Raw genomic sequence first — 19,580 nt, 5'->3', positions numbered from 1 at the left:
TATTGTATTTCTATCAAAATATAAGTTAAAAGGTACTGTATATTCTTTTAATAAAGAGAAAACAATTTAAATTGCATTATCATCTATCCAGTTATTAATATCTCTAGGACACTGTTGGCACAGAATGTCTGCAAAGTTTACCTACAGAACAATTATCACTCTACGCTTAAAAAAGTAACTTAATGTTTATGAAGCTCTTTGAAACATTTGATGCAATAAAATACAACATAAATACAAACTTAATATTAATTATTGTTAATTCACAAGTATTTTCTGAGGAATGTAGTTAAATAAGCTAATCACCAAACTCTAAGTGCTTACCATTGAGTTCATAGCAAAGTGGTTGTGCTGGGTCTGCAGATCCAGAGCATGCTGGTAACTCACCCCAATCTCAGTATGACTCTGAAGGAATAACTGCTTGTTGTGGCTAATCCAGTCAAACATCTAAATAAAAAAGAACTTGTTAGAGCAGCTTTGGTGATGAAATCTGATCTCACAAAGTTTACAAGCAGCAGTCACATATTCTGAATGTAGGAAAGAGACAGGCAAATAGGCAAAATTGAAATTAGAGAGAGCCATGTAGAAAGAAAGAGCCAGAGAGAGAAACAGATAGAGAAAAAACAAGTTATAGGTCAATGGAGAGAGACACACTTGGAGATTGTTTGCTACTAGGGACTCCCAGTATATCAGTCAGTTGGTTTTCAAGTTTTGAGGAGTTGGATCAGGTGCCTACAAAACATTGCTGTATTCACATGCAAATTGACTATGGTTTGCCCAAGAGAAATGGTTTGTTCTTAGTTCAGTTGGTAACACTCTTGCATCTGAGTCATAAGGTTCCAGGTTTAAGTCCCACTTCAGGATTTGACCATAGAGCGAGTGCTGCACTGTCAGAGATGCTGTCTTTCGAATGAGACATTAAAGCAAGGCCCCGTCTGCCCCCTCGGTTGGATGTAAAAGATCCCATGGCAGTATTTCAAAGTAGTTCAGGGGAGTTATCCACGGTGTCCTCACCAATATGTATCCCTCAATCAACATCAGAAGAACAGATTATGTGGTCACACACACACACACACACACACACACACACACACACACACACACACACACACACACACACACACACACACACACACACACACACACACACACACACACACACACACACACACACACACACACACACACACACACACACACACACACACACACACACCTGGATCTTGCTGCCGGTAGTGGTGGCAGGTGAGTGAAATGGCGGCCATTTGTACGTCACCCTCGCGTCCGCGCCATCACGATTCCATGGCGGGCAGTCACTTGCCATAATGATAGCAGCCGTCTCTCCCCCCAATCACGTGGCAGGGATGGCACTGGTGACACCATGAACGGCGTCACCTGATGTCGGATCAGGTGCTGGAGCCATCTTTAAAAGGCTGCCAGTCCTCCATTCACTCGCTCCTTGAACTAGACAGCAGCTTAGTCATTGAAAACGTTCATACATTAGCATCAATTGCAACCTCAGCAAGCAGAACCCCTAGGCACTGTGCTGAGAACGTCAGAGGTCAGTGAGGGTAACCCCATGGTTTAGTGATGCCTCCCTGCTGATTCTCCTTCAGGCTGCAAGGGAAAGACGGCAGGTCCTCTTCCCCAGCAATGGTAAGAAGAGGTCCTCCTGCCTGACCAAGCAAGCCTGGACAGAGATCGCAGAGCAGGTGGTCAGCAGCTGTGGGGTCATCCATCGTAACAGGGTACAGTGCAAGAAGAGGGTCAATGACCTCCTATGCTCAGCCAAGGTAAGTTGCACAGCTCCACATAGCTTGCTGCCATCTGCTTGCCCACAAGCATAAAGGTGCACAGATGAGACAAGCCATTCTAATGATAGAAAGGTCAAAGCACAATGAGAGCAGAATACTGACTGCATAAGTGAGACCAGTCCCCCTCATTTCTATCGTAGCTCACTTGAGCCCCATGACAGAGTCATTATGAGAGCAGAAACATTCCCCAGGTGCAGAAGAGGGGCCCACATTAGCATTAATGTGTTATATAGACATTTGGAACTTAACAGTGACTGCATCCTTGCTTTTTCAGGAGAACAGCACCCACAACAGTAGGGAGGCACCCAGGACTGGAGGCAGGGTGCCTGACCTGAGACCACTATCGCAAGCCGAAGAGAATGCACTGGAGTTAGCCGGGAGCCAAGGAACATGTGCCATATCGGACATGGAGCTTGGGGTCCCAGTTGAGGAGAGTGATTATTGCCAAACACAGAATAATTCCAAATTACATCTCATATGCAGACGCTATGCTGTCACCATTGTGACATGTGCACCATACCATCTAAATGTCTGTTCTTCACATTGTATCTTGCAGGGCAACGTTTGCAAATGCTGGCAGTGATCGAGGGAACAATGACAACCTCTGAGGAAGAGATACACTTGTGGATACACTGTCCCATGACTTTCCTGCACCTTCCACCAGCGCAAATACTCTTACCTTGGTGGGTATGCGATCAGCATTAGATTCAGAGTCACGAACTGGTGAGAGCATGTTGGATCTGGAAAATTTCACACTCTGTCATCGCATCCTCTATTTTCTTCGTAGGGAGTACGGCTCTTGACAGCATGCTGGACATGCCTTCTCTTCCTTTGTGTGATGTCCTCCACAGTACTTGTATGTGATCTTTCTGCCCTTTTCGCCTGGAATGTCTATCAGCATAATGCAAGGCCTGGTTTGTTCTTCCATGAATATGCTCTAGCTGCTGATTTATAACCACAGCACTTCTGCACATGTCGATCACTTTCCTGAGCGTAAGTTTCTCTTCTCTCAATAGACGTGCTCTTGTTGCGGGATCTCTTATGCCTAATACAATCTTGTCTTTAATTAGATCATCTTATAGTTGCACAAATTTACAGGATTCTGCGAGCTGTGTCAATGCAGTTACATATTGATCAATGGACTCTTTTTCACCTTGGGCCCTTATATGGAACACATACCATTTATAAGTTACGTTCACTTGGGGTTCAAAGCGTGCCTTCAAGGCTTTCAAAATTTCTGCTGTCCTTTTTTTTGCTCTTTGGAGATGTTTAGGGTACAATACAGTTTGTAACAGTCTCTCCCAACAGTGATAAAAGTGTAGCTACTCGTAGCTGCTCTGGTTTTTTAATTAAATCTGTCACAATTTTGTAATTTTGCCATCGCGATTGGAAAAGTTGCCACTTCTGCTTCATATCACCCTTCATTTCAACTGGCACTGGGAGAGGAAGATTTGCAGACATTGTGGCTTACCCAGTGTTTTCAGAGCTTCTTTGTTCCTTTTCTGTGGCTTCCTGTGGCTTTTAGCAGCTTTGAACTTTCCTGTGTTTCTCTTTTAGTAACTGTGCTTCTATACAGCTCTTCCACACTCAATCTCAGCTCCACTCTGACACCATGTTACGAGCTCACAGGACAACAGTCTTGCTTGTACTGTGTCTTTATTGAACTGCCTTCTGATGGATGCCTGTAGTGAGTGCCTCATGGAAGAGGTCACATGATTACAGCAAACCAGGAGGCACATTAGTATAGTATTGCATGTCTATCCCAAACAGATTTGTGTTAATTCCTGCTTCAACAGCATTCCAGCATGAGCTATCTGGTATGGCATCACATTGCCCGCACAACCTTTCATTAAGTGCAAGCCAACATAACCATCAGAATACCATTAGAGTTGCCTGCACTGGACCCCCAACAAAAGCAACCTATACAGTTTCCCAGTTGTGTCCCCCCACCAAACAGTATATCTACTTGCAGGGTTCCCCCTTCCCCCCCTTAAAGATACACAGTTGCAGACTTTGCCCCACCCCTCATTTGTGGGGATTAATGTAGGTGGCAGTGTCCAATGTTGAAACAAATCCAAAGGATAACAAGGCCAAACTTACCTAACCTTTTTCAGGCACCGAGGACTCTCTCCTCGGTGGCACCAGCTTTTTAAGGACAGGATAGTGAAGGCATGTGAGTGCCGCACGTCACGCAGAAGATTGCAAACGGCTGGTAGGATCGCAGAAAATTGTATTCTGATTAATGCAAAAAGGAATTTAACATATTTAAATACAGTCCTGTTGCAGAGCCGTGGAGGTGCCGCCACGAAACTTCGCCGCCTCCGGGAATATCACAACCTGGCATATTGGAGTCAGGTTCCAAGGCGGGTGATTCAGCTCCGATTGTCTGCACCTCCCTCCCCTCCCCCTGCCATGAAACCCACCTTCTGGCTGAGCACAAGATCCAGCCCACGCAGTTTCAGCAGGAATGATTAGATAGCGATCAGGTCCAGGAACCCTGATTCAATTTCAACATGGGATGCTGAGGCCATGTGTAGCATTTCCAGAAATGTCCCAACTGAGGTTGAGGGACACAGCTTACGCCATTTCTCAACTGTGAGCGTAACAGGCGGCTTGTTCTCAGCCTTTGAAAATGACACTCTTTGCGAAAATGAGGTCTTATTAGCTGTTTTTATATATGGTTCAGTGTCCTTGTTCTCACTCAGCCAGCAACAACTCCAAGTAAACTTGCCGATAAAAATGTGGTTTTCCAGCAACTGTCCTTTGCAAGTTTTTCAAGTTTACATTGAGGATGCTGTTGGCTTTACAAAAGCTGCATGTCAGAAACCAGGAGACTTAGTACAGATCTTGTGTAATCTAAAAGCCACTATTGGGATAGATTTCCGTCTTTGGACATTACTGACTGCCCCACAGGTATAGGATGCCTCAGAGGAAAGAGCTGCCTGTGTATATCCTGCCCAGCGACATTTTCTTCCCTGGGCTATCTAGGGACACTGGCCCATTCATGAAAGGAATGTGTATTTAAAAATTGGGGAGGAAATCAGAGTGTAGCTGCTGACGTCCAAGGCGCAGAATCAGGGCCTTTTGGAGAATCTTTGAAATAATGCCGGGTGGGTGGGGTGCGGTGGGTCGAAAGGATGTAATAGAAACTTAAAGCTGTTGTTATGGCCAAGTGGTGAGGGGTGTGGATAGCCCCCATTGTTTAACTTCCAACTGACCATAGCAAGTGTTTAGTTACTGGGGTTTTAACTCCTTTGTGTTTTATTTGTCAAATAAATAGGCAGCAACAGGTTTGCTTGTAGGCTTAAAAAAGAAAATTAATTATTTACTGAGCAATATTCAGCAGGCGCAAACGCACACACGCACACACACACACACACACGACAGATAGAGAGGAAAAGGGATGTCATTTGAAGTGAGGTAGGTTTTTGGGGTTTACGGTAAACCTGTTGAATCTCCTTGGAGGTTAATTTCTTTTTAAAGTTGCAGGCCTGGGTTGCTTGTAAATTTCTCTGTTGGTTGAAATTTCAGTCTGAAAATAGGGGATCACTTTCCATTCTCTGCTGCACCAGCTGAAATGCAGAACTCACAGCAGGGCACCTTCTTTTGGTTTGCTGGATTTTCTCTGTTAACAAAATTTAACAGCCTGAATATTTTTATGAATATCACCTGACAGAAGTGTGAAGGTGGAAAAGGGACAAGATCTCTTCTCCCTGTCACTTTATTGCTTGACCAATTTCCCATCTTCAACTTTCAGTAAATTGGTCAGGTATATTTAAATGAGGCAGGAATGACATGACATATCCCACATTTTCCATCATTACTGCATTATTTATACTTAGGTACAATCAAAAAAATTCGATGATATAAAAGAGGATTTAAAGGGCTCAGCTTGCCATTTACAATGGTTCTCAGAAAGCTTATTTTTCAGCTGGATTTGTACTTTTCTTTTGATTAGATTTTTCTTTTCTCTGCTAATAACTGCTTTGTCTTTTTTGTAGGGCTCCTTTTTTAACGTCCTCACAATTTGAAGACATCATGGGTTTCTCATTGGGGATTCCCTAGTATAGAGGCCTGCTACCCGACCCGAACCCGACGACAGGTGTTGGGTTCAGGTCGGGTCGGGCCCATCTTCAGGGTCCAGCTTTCGGGCTTGGGTCGGGTCAGGCCGGACACACATGGTAAGTGCTCTGCCGGTAAGTATTAAACATAAAAATCTTACCTGAGCTAGGAGTCCGGGACGAATTTGGGTCTGTGCAGTGAGCGAGTGACGTCACTATGACATCATCACGCATGCACTGCAGCTTCGTGGAGCTTCCCAGTCGCAAGGTACGTAAAGGGATGGTCGGGTCAGGCTCGGGTCGGGTCGAGTGAGGGCGGGTTCGGGTCAGGTTGGGCTCGGGACAAAATCAGAGGGACTCGGGCCGAGTTGGGCTCGGGTCCGCTGTGGTTCGGTCGGATTCGGATCGGGTTCCTTTTTCCTGACCTAAGCAGGCCTCTACCCTAGTATACTTCTTTTTTTGGACAGGATGTTACGGCTCAAAGGAGCGGGTTAGGAGGTAGAGGGGCCATAAAATCTAGTGGGAGGTGATGGGGGTGCCATTGCCTACCTGCCCCCACTGCTATTTCACTAGCGGCAGGGAAGGTGACAAGTGGCCCACCCACCCTTAGGCCAATTGAGGCCCCTAAGTGGCCAACAAATAGCCACTTAAAGGCCTCTTCCTGTTACCGCTGGTATTTTACCAGTGGCCGACAGCCACTTCGCCAGCTGAGGAGGCCGCCCACTCATGATCAGGCACACTGTACCCCACGGAGGACCCCGCCCCCAGCAGCACATGCCACTCCAGCTAAAACTACCCCCCCTGCCCTGATCTCCGACCCAAGCCCCCTCGCCGGGGCCCAGCCGATTGTCCCTGGCGAGACCTGACCCCCATTTACTTTTTTGGACGACATCCATCTTTCCTCTTCTTGCTAGGTGCAGTCCTAGCAGTGGCCACCACCCCGGTGGCGCTGCTGGGACTGAAGAGCTGCTGGCCCTCTGATTGGCCAGCAACTGCTGGAGGCGAGACTTCCTGCCTCAGAGGGAGAGAGAAACACAATTAACATTTCAGGTCTGTGACCTTTCATCTGAAGCTTCAACTCTGCTTCTCTCTCCACAGATGCTGCCAGACCTGCTGATTATTTCCAGCATTTTCTTTTTTTATTGCAGAATATGTGGACTGGGACATTCCTAGTTGTCCCTGCAGAAGTGCTCGAAAAAACTGCAATTAACAAGACAGTGACAGTACATGCAGCAACTGAGCCAACAACCTGCCTCCATTACAGGGACTATAAGTTAGAAAAGGGGTGGGGACCTGTTACATCAGGTCTCCTTCCACTTTGTTTTCATTAAGATTTCTTGAGGCACCCATATTGTATCACTGAGCCTGCACCTGCAGTGGTTACAACTATCCTGCATTTTTATGCTCTGCAGTCCTTAAGATATTAGTAATCTCAGTTAATTACCTGCATACAAATGCATTGATTGAATGATGGGATGTCTTATTTGCTAGTGTCATGCTCATGCATGGAGAAATTATGAACTATATAATGAACTTATAAAACAAATCCAAAACGGGTACTTTTCCTGAAAAACAAGATGGAGTCGAGAGATCAGATGCCCTTTTCGTGTACTGCCGATACACATGGAAACTACAAGAACCCTGAGTCAATCTTCATGTCTGGACCAGCCTTGGAGAAGGCATTAGAATGTAAATGGCCCAGTCTGTGTTAATGGCTGCCTCTCTTCAATAAATTGGGTTTACAATGGCATGGCAGACCTGGTGTCTCCAAATTCAAATGAATGGGTGTGAAAAAACTCCACTTTATCAAAATGGAATGAAGATGGGTGACACCCAGACCTCATTGTCTAACAATAGCCCCACCAACAGACACCATTTATGAAGACAATGTTAAAGAGAAACTATGGTCACATGACAGAAACCAGCAGTCTGATAAGGAGCTTAATAAAAGTATATGCTGGGCAGATAAAGGCAGAGCCAGACAGACAGAGACTCCAACAGCTCCAGTGGAAGAAGAAGGACCCTAAGAACACCATCTGGAAGTGGCTTTGAACTCCATACCTGAGAAACTGTATGAGGGTTTTCGACATTGAACTGTGACTGAGATACAACAAAAAAAAGTCTCCAACAACGCATTCGCCCTCCTGAAACTTGTTAAGTTTTGTCCTCAGTGAACCAGGAAAACGGAAAAACAGGTCTGCACCATTTTTAAATCTTCACCACCACCCCCTCCCCCCCACCCACCCGCAGGGAAGAATGCAAAGTTTACAGTGAACTCCTTTAAAAACCATCAGATCTCAATGCATGTTGTTTTCTAATCTCTATCTTAACTTCACATAAGGCGGACAATGTTAAAGAGAAACCATAGTCACATGTCAGAAACCAGAGTGTGTGTCTCTCTACGCATGTGAGAGCAAGTGAAGTTGAATTAAACAAGTGATTCGGAAGCGGGAGACAAATTAATCATAAATTGTACAAAATATATCAGCAGGTTTTCTCGTATTATTTTTTACTGTGCCAAAAAAATGAAAACATGGCCACATTCAATGCCAAAGTGTTTGTAGAAGAGGGAGTGTTATCTTGGGATCCGGTAAATTCATTAAATATTGATGACTTAAAAGCTGTAGCTAACCAGGTGGGATTCACTTTAACGCCAAAAGCAAGAAACCTGCGATCTTTAAAATATTAGCTAGTCATTTTAATATTGTCTTAAAAACAGAAGGAACAAGCATGGTACCTGAGACTGACGAAGTTATGCTAACTAGAATTCAACTGGAAAGAGACCTAGCCATGTGGAGAATGGAATTCGAGTTTCAAAAAGAGGAAAAGGAAAGAGAGATTCAAAAGGAAAGAGAGCAAAAGGAGAGAAAGAGATGCAAAGGGCGAGAGAGGCAAGAAAGTTTGAACGAGCTAAGGAAATACAGAACTCACAAAGTGAGAGTACAGCACGCAATTCAAATACTGACCCTGATTTGGAGCAAAGCTTTAATTTTTTGAGATTAGTGCCAGAATTTAATAAGGATGAGATTGAAACTTGAGAGAAAATTGCCCATAGGCTAAAGTGGCCAAAAGAGCCTTGGACCCTCCTTTTACAAGGTGAATGAGTGGGAAGAACCTTTGAAGCTTATTTCATGGTGTCAGAGGAAAGCTCTTTAGATTATGAGCAAACCAAAATTGCTATTTTAAACGCCTATGAGTTAGTCCCTGAGGCATACCGACAGAAATTCAGAAATACTCAGAAAGGCCCTGCTCAAACCTTCATTGAATTTGAGCGAGTTAAACACATGGCTTTTGATCGCTGGATGAGATCTCTGAAGTTAGAATCCTCGTATGAGAACTTACGAGAAGTGATCCTATTAGAGGATTTTAAAAACAGTATTCCAATTAATTTAAAGACCATATTGAGGAACAAAGGGTCACAAGGATGAGGGGCGCTGCTGCAATGGCAGACAATGACGAACTCAAACTCAGACCCTTTCATCAGGGAAAACCCTTCCTTAATAATCCTCAGAGGTTCAGGAAGGAGAGAAAGTGGGATAGCGATAGGCGATGGGGTGGTAGTGAAAGGGAGATTAGAAGTGAGAATGCAGGGGGCCCTCCACAAGTCAGGAAAGAAGGTGCAAGAGGATAGAAGACCTGTGTGTTCCCACTGTAGTAAAGCAGGGGACGTGAAAGTCGACTGCTACAAATTAAAGGGGAAGCTAGTGGGTTTTGTTGGGGTTCACAAGGCCAGTCCAGGAAAGGGTGCCCTAACAGGTGGCAAGGCGGACCAACTGCGGCCCGACCAACAGTGAGTGACCCCTCTAGAAATACCATCATGGGTGCGGTAGAAACAGACAAAATCCCCGAGGGTTACCAGGATTTCGTCTTAAAGGGAAAAGTGTCCCCGTACCCCTCTAATGAGGCAAGCATGCCAACTGTCCTGTTCAGAGGAATACACGGGCCACCCAATCCTTAATGCTGGGTAAAGGTATGACCTTCCCACCAGAGAGCTTGGTGAATGCAAAAGTTCTGGTAAAAGGCATTTAAGATGGGTACATGCCCGTATCTACTGTATCAAGGTCCACTGAGAGTGTGACCTAGTCTCTGGGCCAGTTACAGTAGGGATTGTCCCTCGTCTGCCTGTGGCTGGAATATATTTGCTGTTGAATAACAATTTGGCAAGGGGGGGTAGAGTGATAGCCTCCCCGGTAGTCTTAGACAAGCCAAATGAGGCCAGGCAAACAGAACAGTTACAGGAAGAGGTCCCTGGAATATTCCCTGACTGCATAGTGACCAGTTTCATGGTTCAGCAAACTTTGCCAGAGAGAGCTGAGCCAGTAATTCAAACAGATGACCCAGAGGTCTGGCTGGCTTAAACTTTTTTGGGGATTTAGGAGAAGAGATGGAGGTATTCAGCAGATCCTCCTTGATTGAGGCTCAGCAGGCAGACCCCAACCTAACAACAATAGAAATGACTGCCTGCTCTGAGGCAGAGGCAGAAGGAGTGCCTGAATGCTATTACTTAAAAAAGGGGTAGTAATGAGAAAGTGGACACCTCTGCAGTGACCTGCAAAGCACGAGTGGACAGTGGTTCACCAACAGTTAGTTGCCCCCAAATATTGTAAGGAAATCTTGAGGAGTGCCCACAAAATCCCAATGACTCTGCACGTGGATATCTGAAAGACCCAGGCCCAGTTAAGCCAGCACTTTTATTGGCCTCACCTCCACAAAGATGCGACTGAATTTTGTAGGATCTGCCATACTTGCCAGGTTATTGGGAAACCACCGCCTGCAATCAGGCCTGCTCCACTAATACCCATACCTGCTTGCAAAGAGCACTTTAGCAGATTGCTGGTAGATTAAGCAGGACGTTTACCTAGAATGAGGGCAGTTTTTCAGTATCTTTTCACTATCATGGATATAGCCTTCCGATTCCAAGAGGCCATACTCCTCAGAAAAATCACAGCAAAGGCCATGGTTGAGGGGCTGACCCAGTTTTTTACCCGCTACGGACTGCCCAAAGAGATCCAATAAGATTTTATGTCCTGGGTATTCCAAGAGGTTATGCATAGCCTCGGCATCAAACAGCTAAAATCCTCAGCATACCATTCATAGTCACAAGGGGCTGTGGAGTATTTTCACTAAACCCTGAAAACCATGATCAGAGCCGACTGCTGTGAGTATCCCCACGATTGGAATAAATGATTAGCTTTTCTGCTATTTGCTACTCGAGATTCACGCAACGAATCGACAGGCTTCAATCAGTTTGAACTGATGTACGGGCATGAGATGAGAGGCCTTCTTAAGCTGATCAGAGAAAAATTTCTAGATGAAAGGGAGGAAACTTTATTGTTAAATTATGTATCAGCTTTTCGTGAGCGGCTTTTTAAAGCAAGTGCTGTGGCTAGGGAGCACCTCAAAGCCTCTCAGCAGAGCCTGAAATGGCAGGCAGACAGACATGCTCAGGCTTGGACATTAAAACCAGGGGATTGGGTCCTGGTGCTGTTGCCATTACAGGGTGAACCTGAAAGTGAGATTTAGTGGCCATACTGCGTGGGGAAAAAGATCAGTGAGGTAAGTTACTTGATTAACAACCCTGACCGAAAACAGAAACAAAGACCGTGCCACATAAGTATGTTAAAGGAATATCATAATTGGGAACAGGACAACCCAATGAATATATGCCAGGTAGGCGAGAACAATGGATTTTGGAGACAATCGTGAAGAGGAGCCAGGGGAAGAAGGAGCCCTGGAAAATTCATTGAACCCTCTACTGTGAAATTAGTTAACACAGAAATCTTATGGAGATTAGAGACAGTACTTAACTATTTAAGTGACAAGCGGAGGAAAGAATTAGCAACACTGCTAAGAGAGTTTGGGGAAATGTGTATGGATAAACCAGGTCATATCTCCCTAATAATTCATGATGTGGATCTACGGGCGACCCCACCTATTAAACAAAACCCATATCACCTGAGCCCCAATAAATTGGCTCAAGTCCGAAAGGAGATCCAATACATGCTAGACAATGACCTAAGCATACCCAGTCAAAGCAGCTGGAGTTCTCCTATAGTATTAGCTCCCAAGCCAGATGGATCAAAGCAACTCGTATTGACTATTGAAAGTTTAGTGCAGTGACCCGAACAGATTCATACCCAATTCCTCGCATCGAAGACTGTAGTGACCAGGTAGGCAACTCTGCTTACATCAGTAAAAGCGTACTGGCAAATCCCCATGACAACTCAAGCTAAGGAAATCTCAGCTCTTGTAACACCAGATGGCCTATTCCAGTGCAAAGTCATGCCCATTGGTTTAAAGAACCCTAGCAACCTTTCAAAGACTGATGAATCTGGTGGTGGCTGGTTTAAACAACTGTGTCATCTACCTTGATGACCTGCTAGTCTATAGTGACATGTGGAAAGACCACCTAAATTATTTAAGAGCATTATTCAAAGGTCTCCAAAATGCTAACCTAGCGGCCAGCTCAGCTAAAAGCGAGTTTGCTAAGGCCAAAGTGACCTATTTGGGACATGTTGTAGGTCACAGTTGAGTGGTGGCAAGGGCAGCAAAAGTACAAGCCCTGATAGAGTTCCCCATTCCCAAGACCAAGAGAGAGATAATGTGATTCCTGGGAATGTGTGGTTTATATAAAAAATTTGTCCCTAATTTCAGCATTCTAGCTGCCCCACTGACCAACCTACTTGAGAAAAATGTAAAGATAGTGTGGTCAGACCTGTGCCAGATGGCTTTCGAGAAGCTGAAGGCTATCCTGGCAAATGAATCCGTATTAGGAGCACCAAATTTTAACAGATCCTTTAAGATGGCTATTGATGCGAGCGATGTGGGAGTAAGAGCTGTCTTATTCCAAGATGATGATTCAGGTATTGAGAGACCAACTGGCTATTTTTCAAAAAAGGTTAAAAACATACCAGCATAAATATTCCACAATAGAAAAGGAAGCTTCTGCTCGTCCTTCAGCATTTTGAGGGCTATGTTAATAACGGGCACAGGGAAAATTTTAATAAACACTGATAACAACCCACTAGCTTTCTGAGAGAAATTCAAAGTTAACAAGGCCAGGCTGTTCAGATGGAGCTTACTCCTTCAGTGATTTTATTTAAAAATCATGCACATTTCTGGAAAAAATGCACTGTCCAGAGTTTAAATAGACAATACCACCAGCAAGCTGTGGAAAGTCTAATGGCAGTAACTGAGGAATGCATGTGAATGTTTACTATCACGTGTTTACTTTTCTTTCCTTCTGGGAAAAAAAAACAAGGAATTTAATTTTCTTCACTTCTCGCGGGGTGGTGTCATGCTCATGCATGGAGAAATTATGAACTATATAATGAACTTATAAAACAACCCCAAAACGGGCACTTTTCCTGAAAAACAAGATGGAGTCGAGAGATCAGTACATCAGAGTGTACAGCCAATACACATGGAAACTACAAGAATCCTGAGTCAATCTCCAAGGGCCAGCCTTGGGGAAGGCATTAAAATGTAAATGGCCAATTTTGTGTTAATGGCTACCTCTCTTCAACAAATTGGGTTAACAATAACATGGCAGACATGGGGAGCTGGATTTTATGCTCCGTTAGAAGATGGGCTTTTTGGCGGGGGGGGGGGGGGGGGGCACAGAATCAGCATGGAGTCATCCGCCACAGATCCTGATGGCATAATACTGGTTTCCGATTTTCTCGGAGGTGGCGAAGTTCTGTGGCGGCACCTCTGCTGTGATGCGACGGGATGGTAATTTAAATCTGGTACATATTGTTTTGCATTACTTTGTATCTAATTCGCCGTGATCCTACCAGGCGTTCGCAATCTTATGCATGACGTGCTGCACTCATGTGCCTTCACTTTGCTGTCTTCGAAAAGCTGGCGCCACCGAGGCGAGAGTCATCGGTGTCTGAAAAGGTTAGTTAACTGTTGTTATCTTGTGGAATTATTTTTCACATTCGACATTGTCGATGAGCTCAGTTTGCAGATGTAAGGGGAGGTTGGAACTCTGCAACTGGATACTGTTGCGGAGGGAAGGGCGAAATTCTGCAAGTCGATACTGTTGGGTGGAAGGGTGGAATTCTGCAATCCCACTGACGCTGTTAACGGCATTGCCAATGCCACCCCCGTCACGCGATTGGGGGCGATGGTCGCCGTCATTATGCTAAATGGCCGCTCGCCACGTAATCGTGGCAGTGTGGCCGATAATATCACAAGCGTGACCACCACTAATCTGCGCACCCGCTGCCGGTAATAAAATCCAGCCCGGTGCCTCCAAATTCAAACTAAAATGAATGGGTGTGAAAAAACTCCACTTTATCACAATGGAATGAAGATGGGTGACATCCAGACCCCATTGTCTAACAACAGACACCATAACAGGAATTTTATGCTCTTCCCCAGTGACGGGTTTGGAGGCGGGGAGAGCATAAAATTGGGCAACCCCCACCATCCCACCTCCGCCAAAATTTAGTCCGGGGCGGGATGGCCTGTGAACCGCCTACCCACCCCACCATCAATTGAAGCCCTTAACTGGGTAATTAACTCCCAAGTAAGGGTCTCTTGCCACCGCAGCCGCAATTACCCGTGCAGCGGGTGGCTCTCTCGGAGGCTGCTTCCTGAGTCCGAGGGTGGGTGGGGGGATCCCACATTCAAAGGCACTTAGTGCCTGAATGAGGGACCCAGCAATGCGAAGGGGAATCCTGCTGAAGGCCACCCCCCTGCCAATGGAAGGCCTGCCGATGTCCAGTTAAGTGCTTAAATGGCACTAAGGTTGGTGGGCTTTCCAGAAAAGGGGCAACGCAAAGATCTCAGTGTCGGCTTCCCCCAAAGTTGAGACCCCCACCGCCAGCATAAAATACTCCCCATTTATGAGGATAATGTTAAAGATGGTCACATGACAGAAACCAGTAGTCAGATAAGGAGCTTAATAAAAGTATGTGCTGGGCAGACAAAGGCAGAGCCAGACAGAGATTCCATCTGCTCCAGCAGAGGAAGAACGACGCTGCCTAAGAACACCATCTTTAAAATATGAGTAGGCAGTGACTGGAAGTGGCCTTGATCTCCATACCTGAGAAATTGTACCAAGGTTTTTGACATTGAACTGTGACTGAGATACAACAAAACCAAGTCTCCAACAACGCATTCGCCCTCCTGTAACTTTCCAAGTTTTGTTTTCAGTGACCCAGAAAAAAGGAAAAACATCCCTGCACCATTTTAAATCATCACCTCTCCCCCCGGGGGGAAGGACGCAAGATTTACAGTGAACTCTTTTAAAAACCATCAGACCTAAATACAAGTTATCTTCTAATCTCTATCTTTTCTTATGTGTGTGTGCGTCTCTGTATGCGTGAGACTAGGTGAAGTTGTGAATATTTTCAAGTATTGTATAATAAACATTTATCTTTCTTTACAACAATGAGAAAACCTGCCATTTGTCTGTTTGTTAACCATTAAAATGCTCAGGGGTTAAAACACATTTCTGATAAACATGCTGTCTTTGGTCAGCTGAGAGGTGAAAAAGGGAAATCCTCCTTATCATTTCCCACCTGTCCATGACATGGAGCAAGCAATTTTATCTTCTTCTCTTTGAACAAGCAGCAGCAACATGACACAGCACTGTACTTTTAAAGAGTAGCAGGAATTTCCCATGGTCCAAAAAGTCAACGATTGCATCCCTGTGGTCATATGTGCTCTCTTGATCAATGCCATTGTGTTCATCAATAGAAAAGGAATCCAGTCACTGAATGTCCAGGTGCATTGCACAAGTGAGTACTTACTTTCCTGGGAGCTACCACAATGCCTTCATTTTAAGGCTGTTCAATATGTCAGTACTTCAAATTGTGAAATCTCTGCCTGGTTTCTTGGAATCAAGGCTACCATTTAAAATCATGACTGATGACACCTGTGCACCTTCCCAGGCTATCAGTTGAACACTACAGTAACAAGGCCTATTCTGCCACTGCAGTCATAATCAAGCTAGAATGTTCAAGTCTTTTGGCTGATTGACCAGAGTGTAAATTGACAACTGCCCTAGCATGGGCAGTTCATGCAAAGAATTCTCTTCAGACGGTTGGAGGGTATAGTCCTTACCAACTAGTCTATGGACGAAATCCCAAATTGTCTTCTGTTCTTTGTGATAATCCTTCTCCTCTAGAAGGTACTACAAGTAGTTCCAATTTTTCTGAACATGTAAATGCTTTGCATGCAGGGAGGCTTTTATCAAAGCTGAGGTATCTGAGCAAATTCATAGAGCACTGAGATATCATACTAGACCACCTGGAACAGAGTTCAATTTAGCAGATTTAGTATACTATAAAAGCGAGGGTCAGAGAGAATGGAAAGATCCTGTAATAGGTGGTGATGGCAAGATGGTACTTGTTAATGGTCCTTCCTCAAGATTAATCAGAATTAATGATAAAATCTTGGACTCTAAGCAGCTGATAGAAGTAAACGATGCACTTTTTACCTCAAATGCTCATGTGTTTTGAGATGAGGGCCCTGAGGAACAGAATGTGGTAAATCAGAGGCTAGATAGTGGTAACTTAAGTAATCATGACACACATGACAGAACTATCACATCCACAGTACAATTAGTACAATTACCCACAGTGGATAGATAGGTGACATACCTTCCAGAGGGGTCTATTGAATGGAGAGATATGACCATTGTGGAACTGCAGGAAAAGTTACTGGTAAGTTTAAATTTTGGTTGAATGTTCAAGATGATGGCCAAGAAGTGAGGTTCATATACTGGCAGAATGGGGTGAAAGAATGGAAAGTAAGAAAGCACAATGCAAGTAGTGATAGTGAGTCCATGGTGACTCTTAGGTCAGAAAATGATCATGAACTGCAGAAAGAGTCTCCGATAATGCAAGAGGCAGATCTCCTAGCAGTAGTTCCTACAGACATAAAGGTGCAAGTAGAGAACTAGCTTGAAGGGGTCAGACAATGAAATAAAGACCACAGAGCAGAAAGGTAACAGAGCTAGAAGTAGAAGTCCTTATGATTGTGAAGTTTTGGTGGCTGCCAATAAACTTAAGGATAAACTAATGAGAGGCAAAACAAAGGGAGTCAAATAGTTGGAGAGAGTCTGCCGTTTATTCTGAGGTACCAGATAACGGTCAACCAGCTTTGTCGCATAAGTGGATTTATATACTGACCTTGCAGATGGGACTTGTAAGACTAAGATGAGGCTAGTAGGATTTTGAAGAGCGACTGGGAAATACAGATGTTAGAGTGGATTCTCTCACTGCTGAAAAAGTATTCTTAAAAATCTTTTTAGCTCTTTTGGTCACATAGTCATGGGAGTGTAGATCAACTGGTATAAAAGCTGCATTTCTACAGGGTGATACTTTTGAGAGAGAAGTATTTCTGAAACCGCCCAAAGAGGCAGCAGATGTGGAACAAAAACTAGGGAAACTAAACAAATGTGTTTATGGCCTGAATGATGCTTCCATGGTGTGGTAGTTTTCAGTGAGATCTGTTTTCCTGAAAATAGGTTGTGCTCAACTAAAAGCAGATCCCATAGTGTTTTATCAGCACCATAAAGGAAAACTTTCAGGCATCTTCATGATGTATGTTGGTGATTTCTTATGGGGTCGTATTGTAGAATTTGAAATACATGTTATTAATAAGAATAGAATAAATTTAAAATTGGTAGTCAGGCTTATCAGCAATTCTATTCACAGAGTGATACTCCTATCCCGGTTAATCGTACTAGGTCATCACAGAAGAGCGATATATATCTAAAGAAGAGACAGAACAATCGTGAAACTTCATTGGTCAGTTGAATTGGTTGTGCACTCAGACTAGACCTGATGCTAGTTTTGATATATAGAAATTAAGCACTTTGATGAAACACCTGAAAGTAGAGGATATTTTAAGGGCAAATAAAACATTATGAAAAGTAAATCTAGAAAAAATGTTCCCAAAGAACATGAAGCTAGTCATCTTTAGTGATGCTTCACATGCTAATCTTCTTGATGGATATTCTAGTGTGGCTGGTTTCATTGGCCAGAATTTTACGTTGGTTGGGGTCCACGTCCACCAGCCAAAAAGTCGGTGACGAACCCACCTCCACTGGGCCTGGGATTCTAGACCAGGTTTTACGGTCCCCAGGCCCTTAGTTGGTCTTGGGTGGGACTTCCACCTCATTGAGGCAGGCAGGCCTGCCTAATGGGGCTGCCGGTCTATCAGTGGGCCAGCAGCTCTTAGTCCCAGCAGTGCCACCAGCAGCAGTGGCCACTGCTGGAACTACACCCAGCTTCAGGATGAAGGTGAAGGATGGCCCCTGAAAAAGGTAAGTTTTTAGAGTCTTGCCGGGATAATCGGTTGGGCCCCAGCGAGGCAAGGGGGGTCAGTTACGGGGGCGTGAGGCGTGTTGTGCTTGGGGCCGATTGGGGCTTCAGGGATGGCTCTCCGTAGGGCACAGGGTGTCCAATCAGGAGGGCACCCACCCAGCCCTCAAGAAAGCTGCCTAGTTTCATCAGGCAGGCTTTCTAAGGCCTCAGCCACTCGCCTGCCAAGCGAAAGGTACCCCTGATGGTGGGCGGAGACCCTTAAGTGGCAGTTAATTGGCCACTTAAGGGCCTTGACTGGCCTGGGGTGGGCGGGCCGTTTCTTGCAGCCACTGCCCCACGTAAATTGGCAGTGGAGGCAGCAGCATGTTGGGAAAGGCCCCCACCCCAGCCTCCCACTTCATTTTATGTCCCCAACTCCTGCCCCCCCACCCACCCCCACCACCAGCCTGATCTTTTGGGAAGCGTAAAATTCCAGCCATTGTATTTCTCATGAGTTAGAATGGCAAGTGTTGTCTTTTTGTTTGGGGAGTTAGGAGTATAAGAAGTTGTTAAAAGTACTCTGGCTGCTCAAAGACCTGGTTCTTGTGGAGGCAGTGGATATGGCACTCTATTTAGCAAATATTTTGAATGATATTATGTATAATGGGGGTACTGAAGATAGTATACCCATTGAATGTTATGGAGATAATCATTCATTGTGGGATAATGTACACTCTACAAATAAGTGTGAGCAAGAAAAGGTTTCAGATTGACATTGCTAGCTTGAAAGAAATGCTGGAGAGCTCAATATTAAATGATTGAAGCCACCAATTGTCAGATTGCTTTACTATAAGAAGTGCATGTATGAAGAAATAGTTAGGAGTCCTGGAGGAGTGGTGTCTCACAAAGTAGTGCTTTGTGCAGAGTAGTCTAATTTTTTTTTGACATTTTGGTTGTACAACGAGAGAAGGTAATTTGTTAATTAGGTGTCAATTGGTTTTTAATTGTATTCAGGTGGTGGACATTAACTGGGGACTCACCAGTGCTCATTTATACAAGAGCAGATTGAAACTGTGGTTGTTGGATTGGCGGTGCACTATATGTAATGTGTGTTTCTATAAATGAAAGATTGTAAGTGTAAAGTATATAAAGTCTAGGCTTCAGTTCTATCCTTCACCACCTGGCTACCTGAGTTCTAACACTACCTGTGCAGCCCAAGGAGGAAAAGAGAAAGCAACAGCACACACCAATGAAGAGGCCTTTTTTTTCAGGTTTGCACTTGCTGCTGTTCAATATTCAGTCCGTTAACACCTAATCTGTACTAATGCTTTGTCTTTCAACGCACCATTAACATATTGTTTGCCTTTACTCCATGACCTTTTGGTCAGCTATGTGGCCTTGTCCAATCTACACCTTCTCCTTTGTTATCTCTTGCCCCACCC

The 19,580-nt window shown here is 44.6% G+C and overlaps 1 protein-coding gene across 10 annotated transcripts in view; it reads right to left on the bottom strand.

The window, feature by feature from the left end:
* kalrna (kalirin RhoGEF kinase a) overlaps positions 1–19,580 on the bottom strand; it is a 980,827-nt gene that overhangs the window by 508,777 nt on the left and 452,470 nt on the right. For all 10 annotated transcript variants that reach the window (XM_068035342.1, XM_068035333.1, XM_068035338.1 and 7 more), the window contains exon 6: positions 322–444. In XM_068035342.1, the coding sequence (XP_067891443.1) occupies positions 322–444 (123 nt within the window). The remainder of the gene's footprint in view (positions 1–321; positions 445–19,580) is intronic.

Source organism: Heterodontus francisci, chromosome 7 (genome assembly GCF_036365525.1).
Source record: "Heterodontus francisci isolate sHetFra1 chromosome 7, sHetFra1.hap1, whole genome shotgun sequence".
NCBI lineage: Eukaryota > Metazoa > Chordata > Chondrichthyes > Heterodontiformes > Heterodontidae > Heterodontus > Heterodontus francisci.
This window is presented reverse-complemented; position numbering and strand designations above follow the sequence as displayed.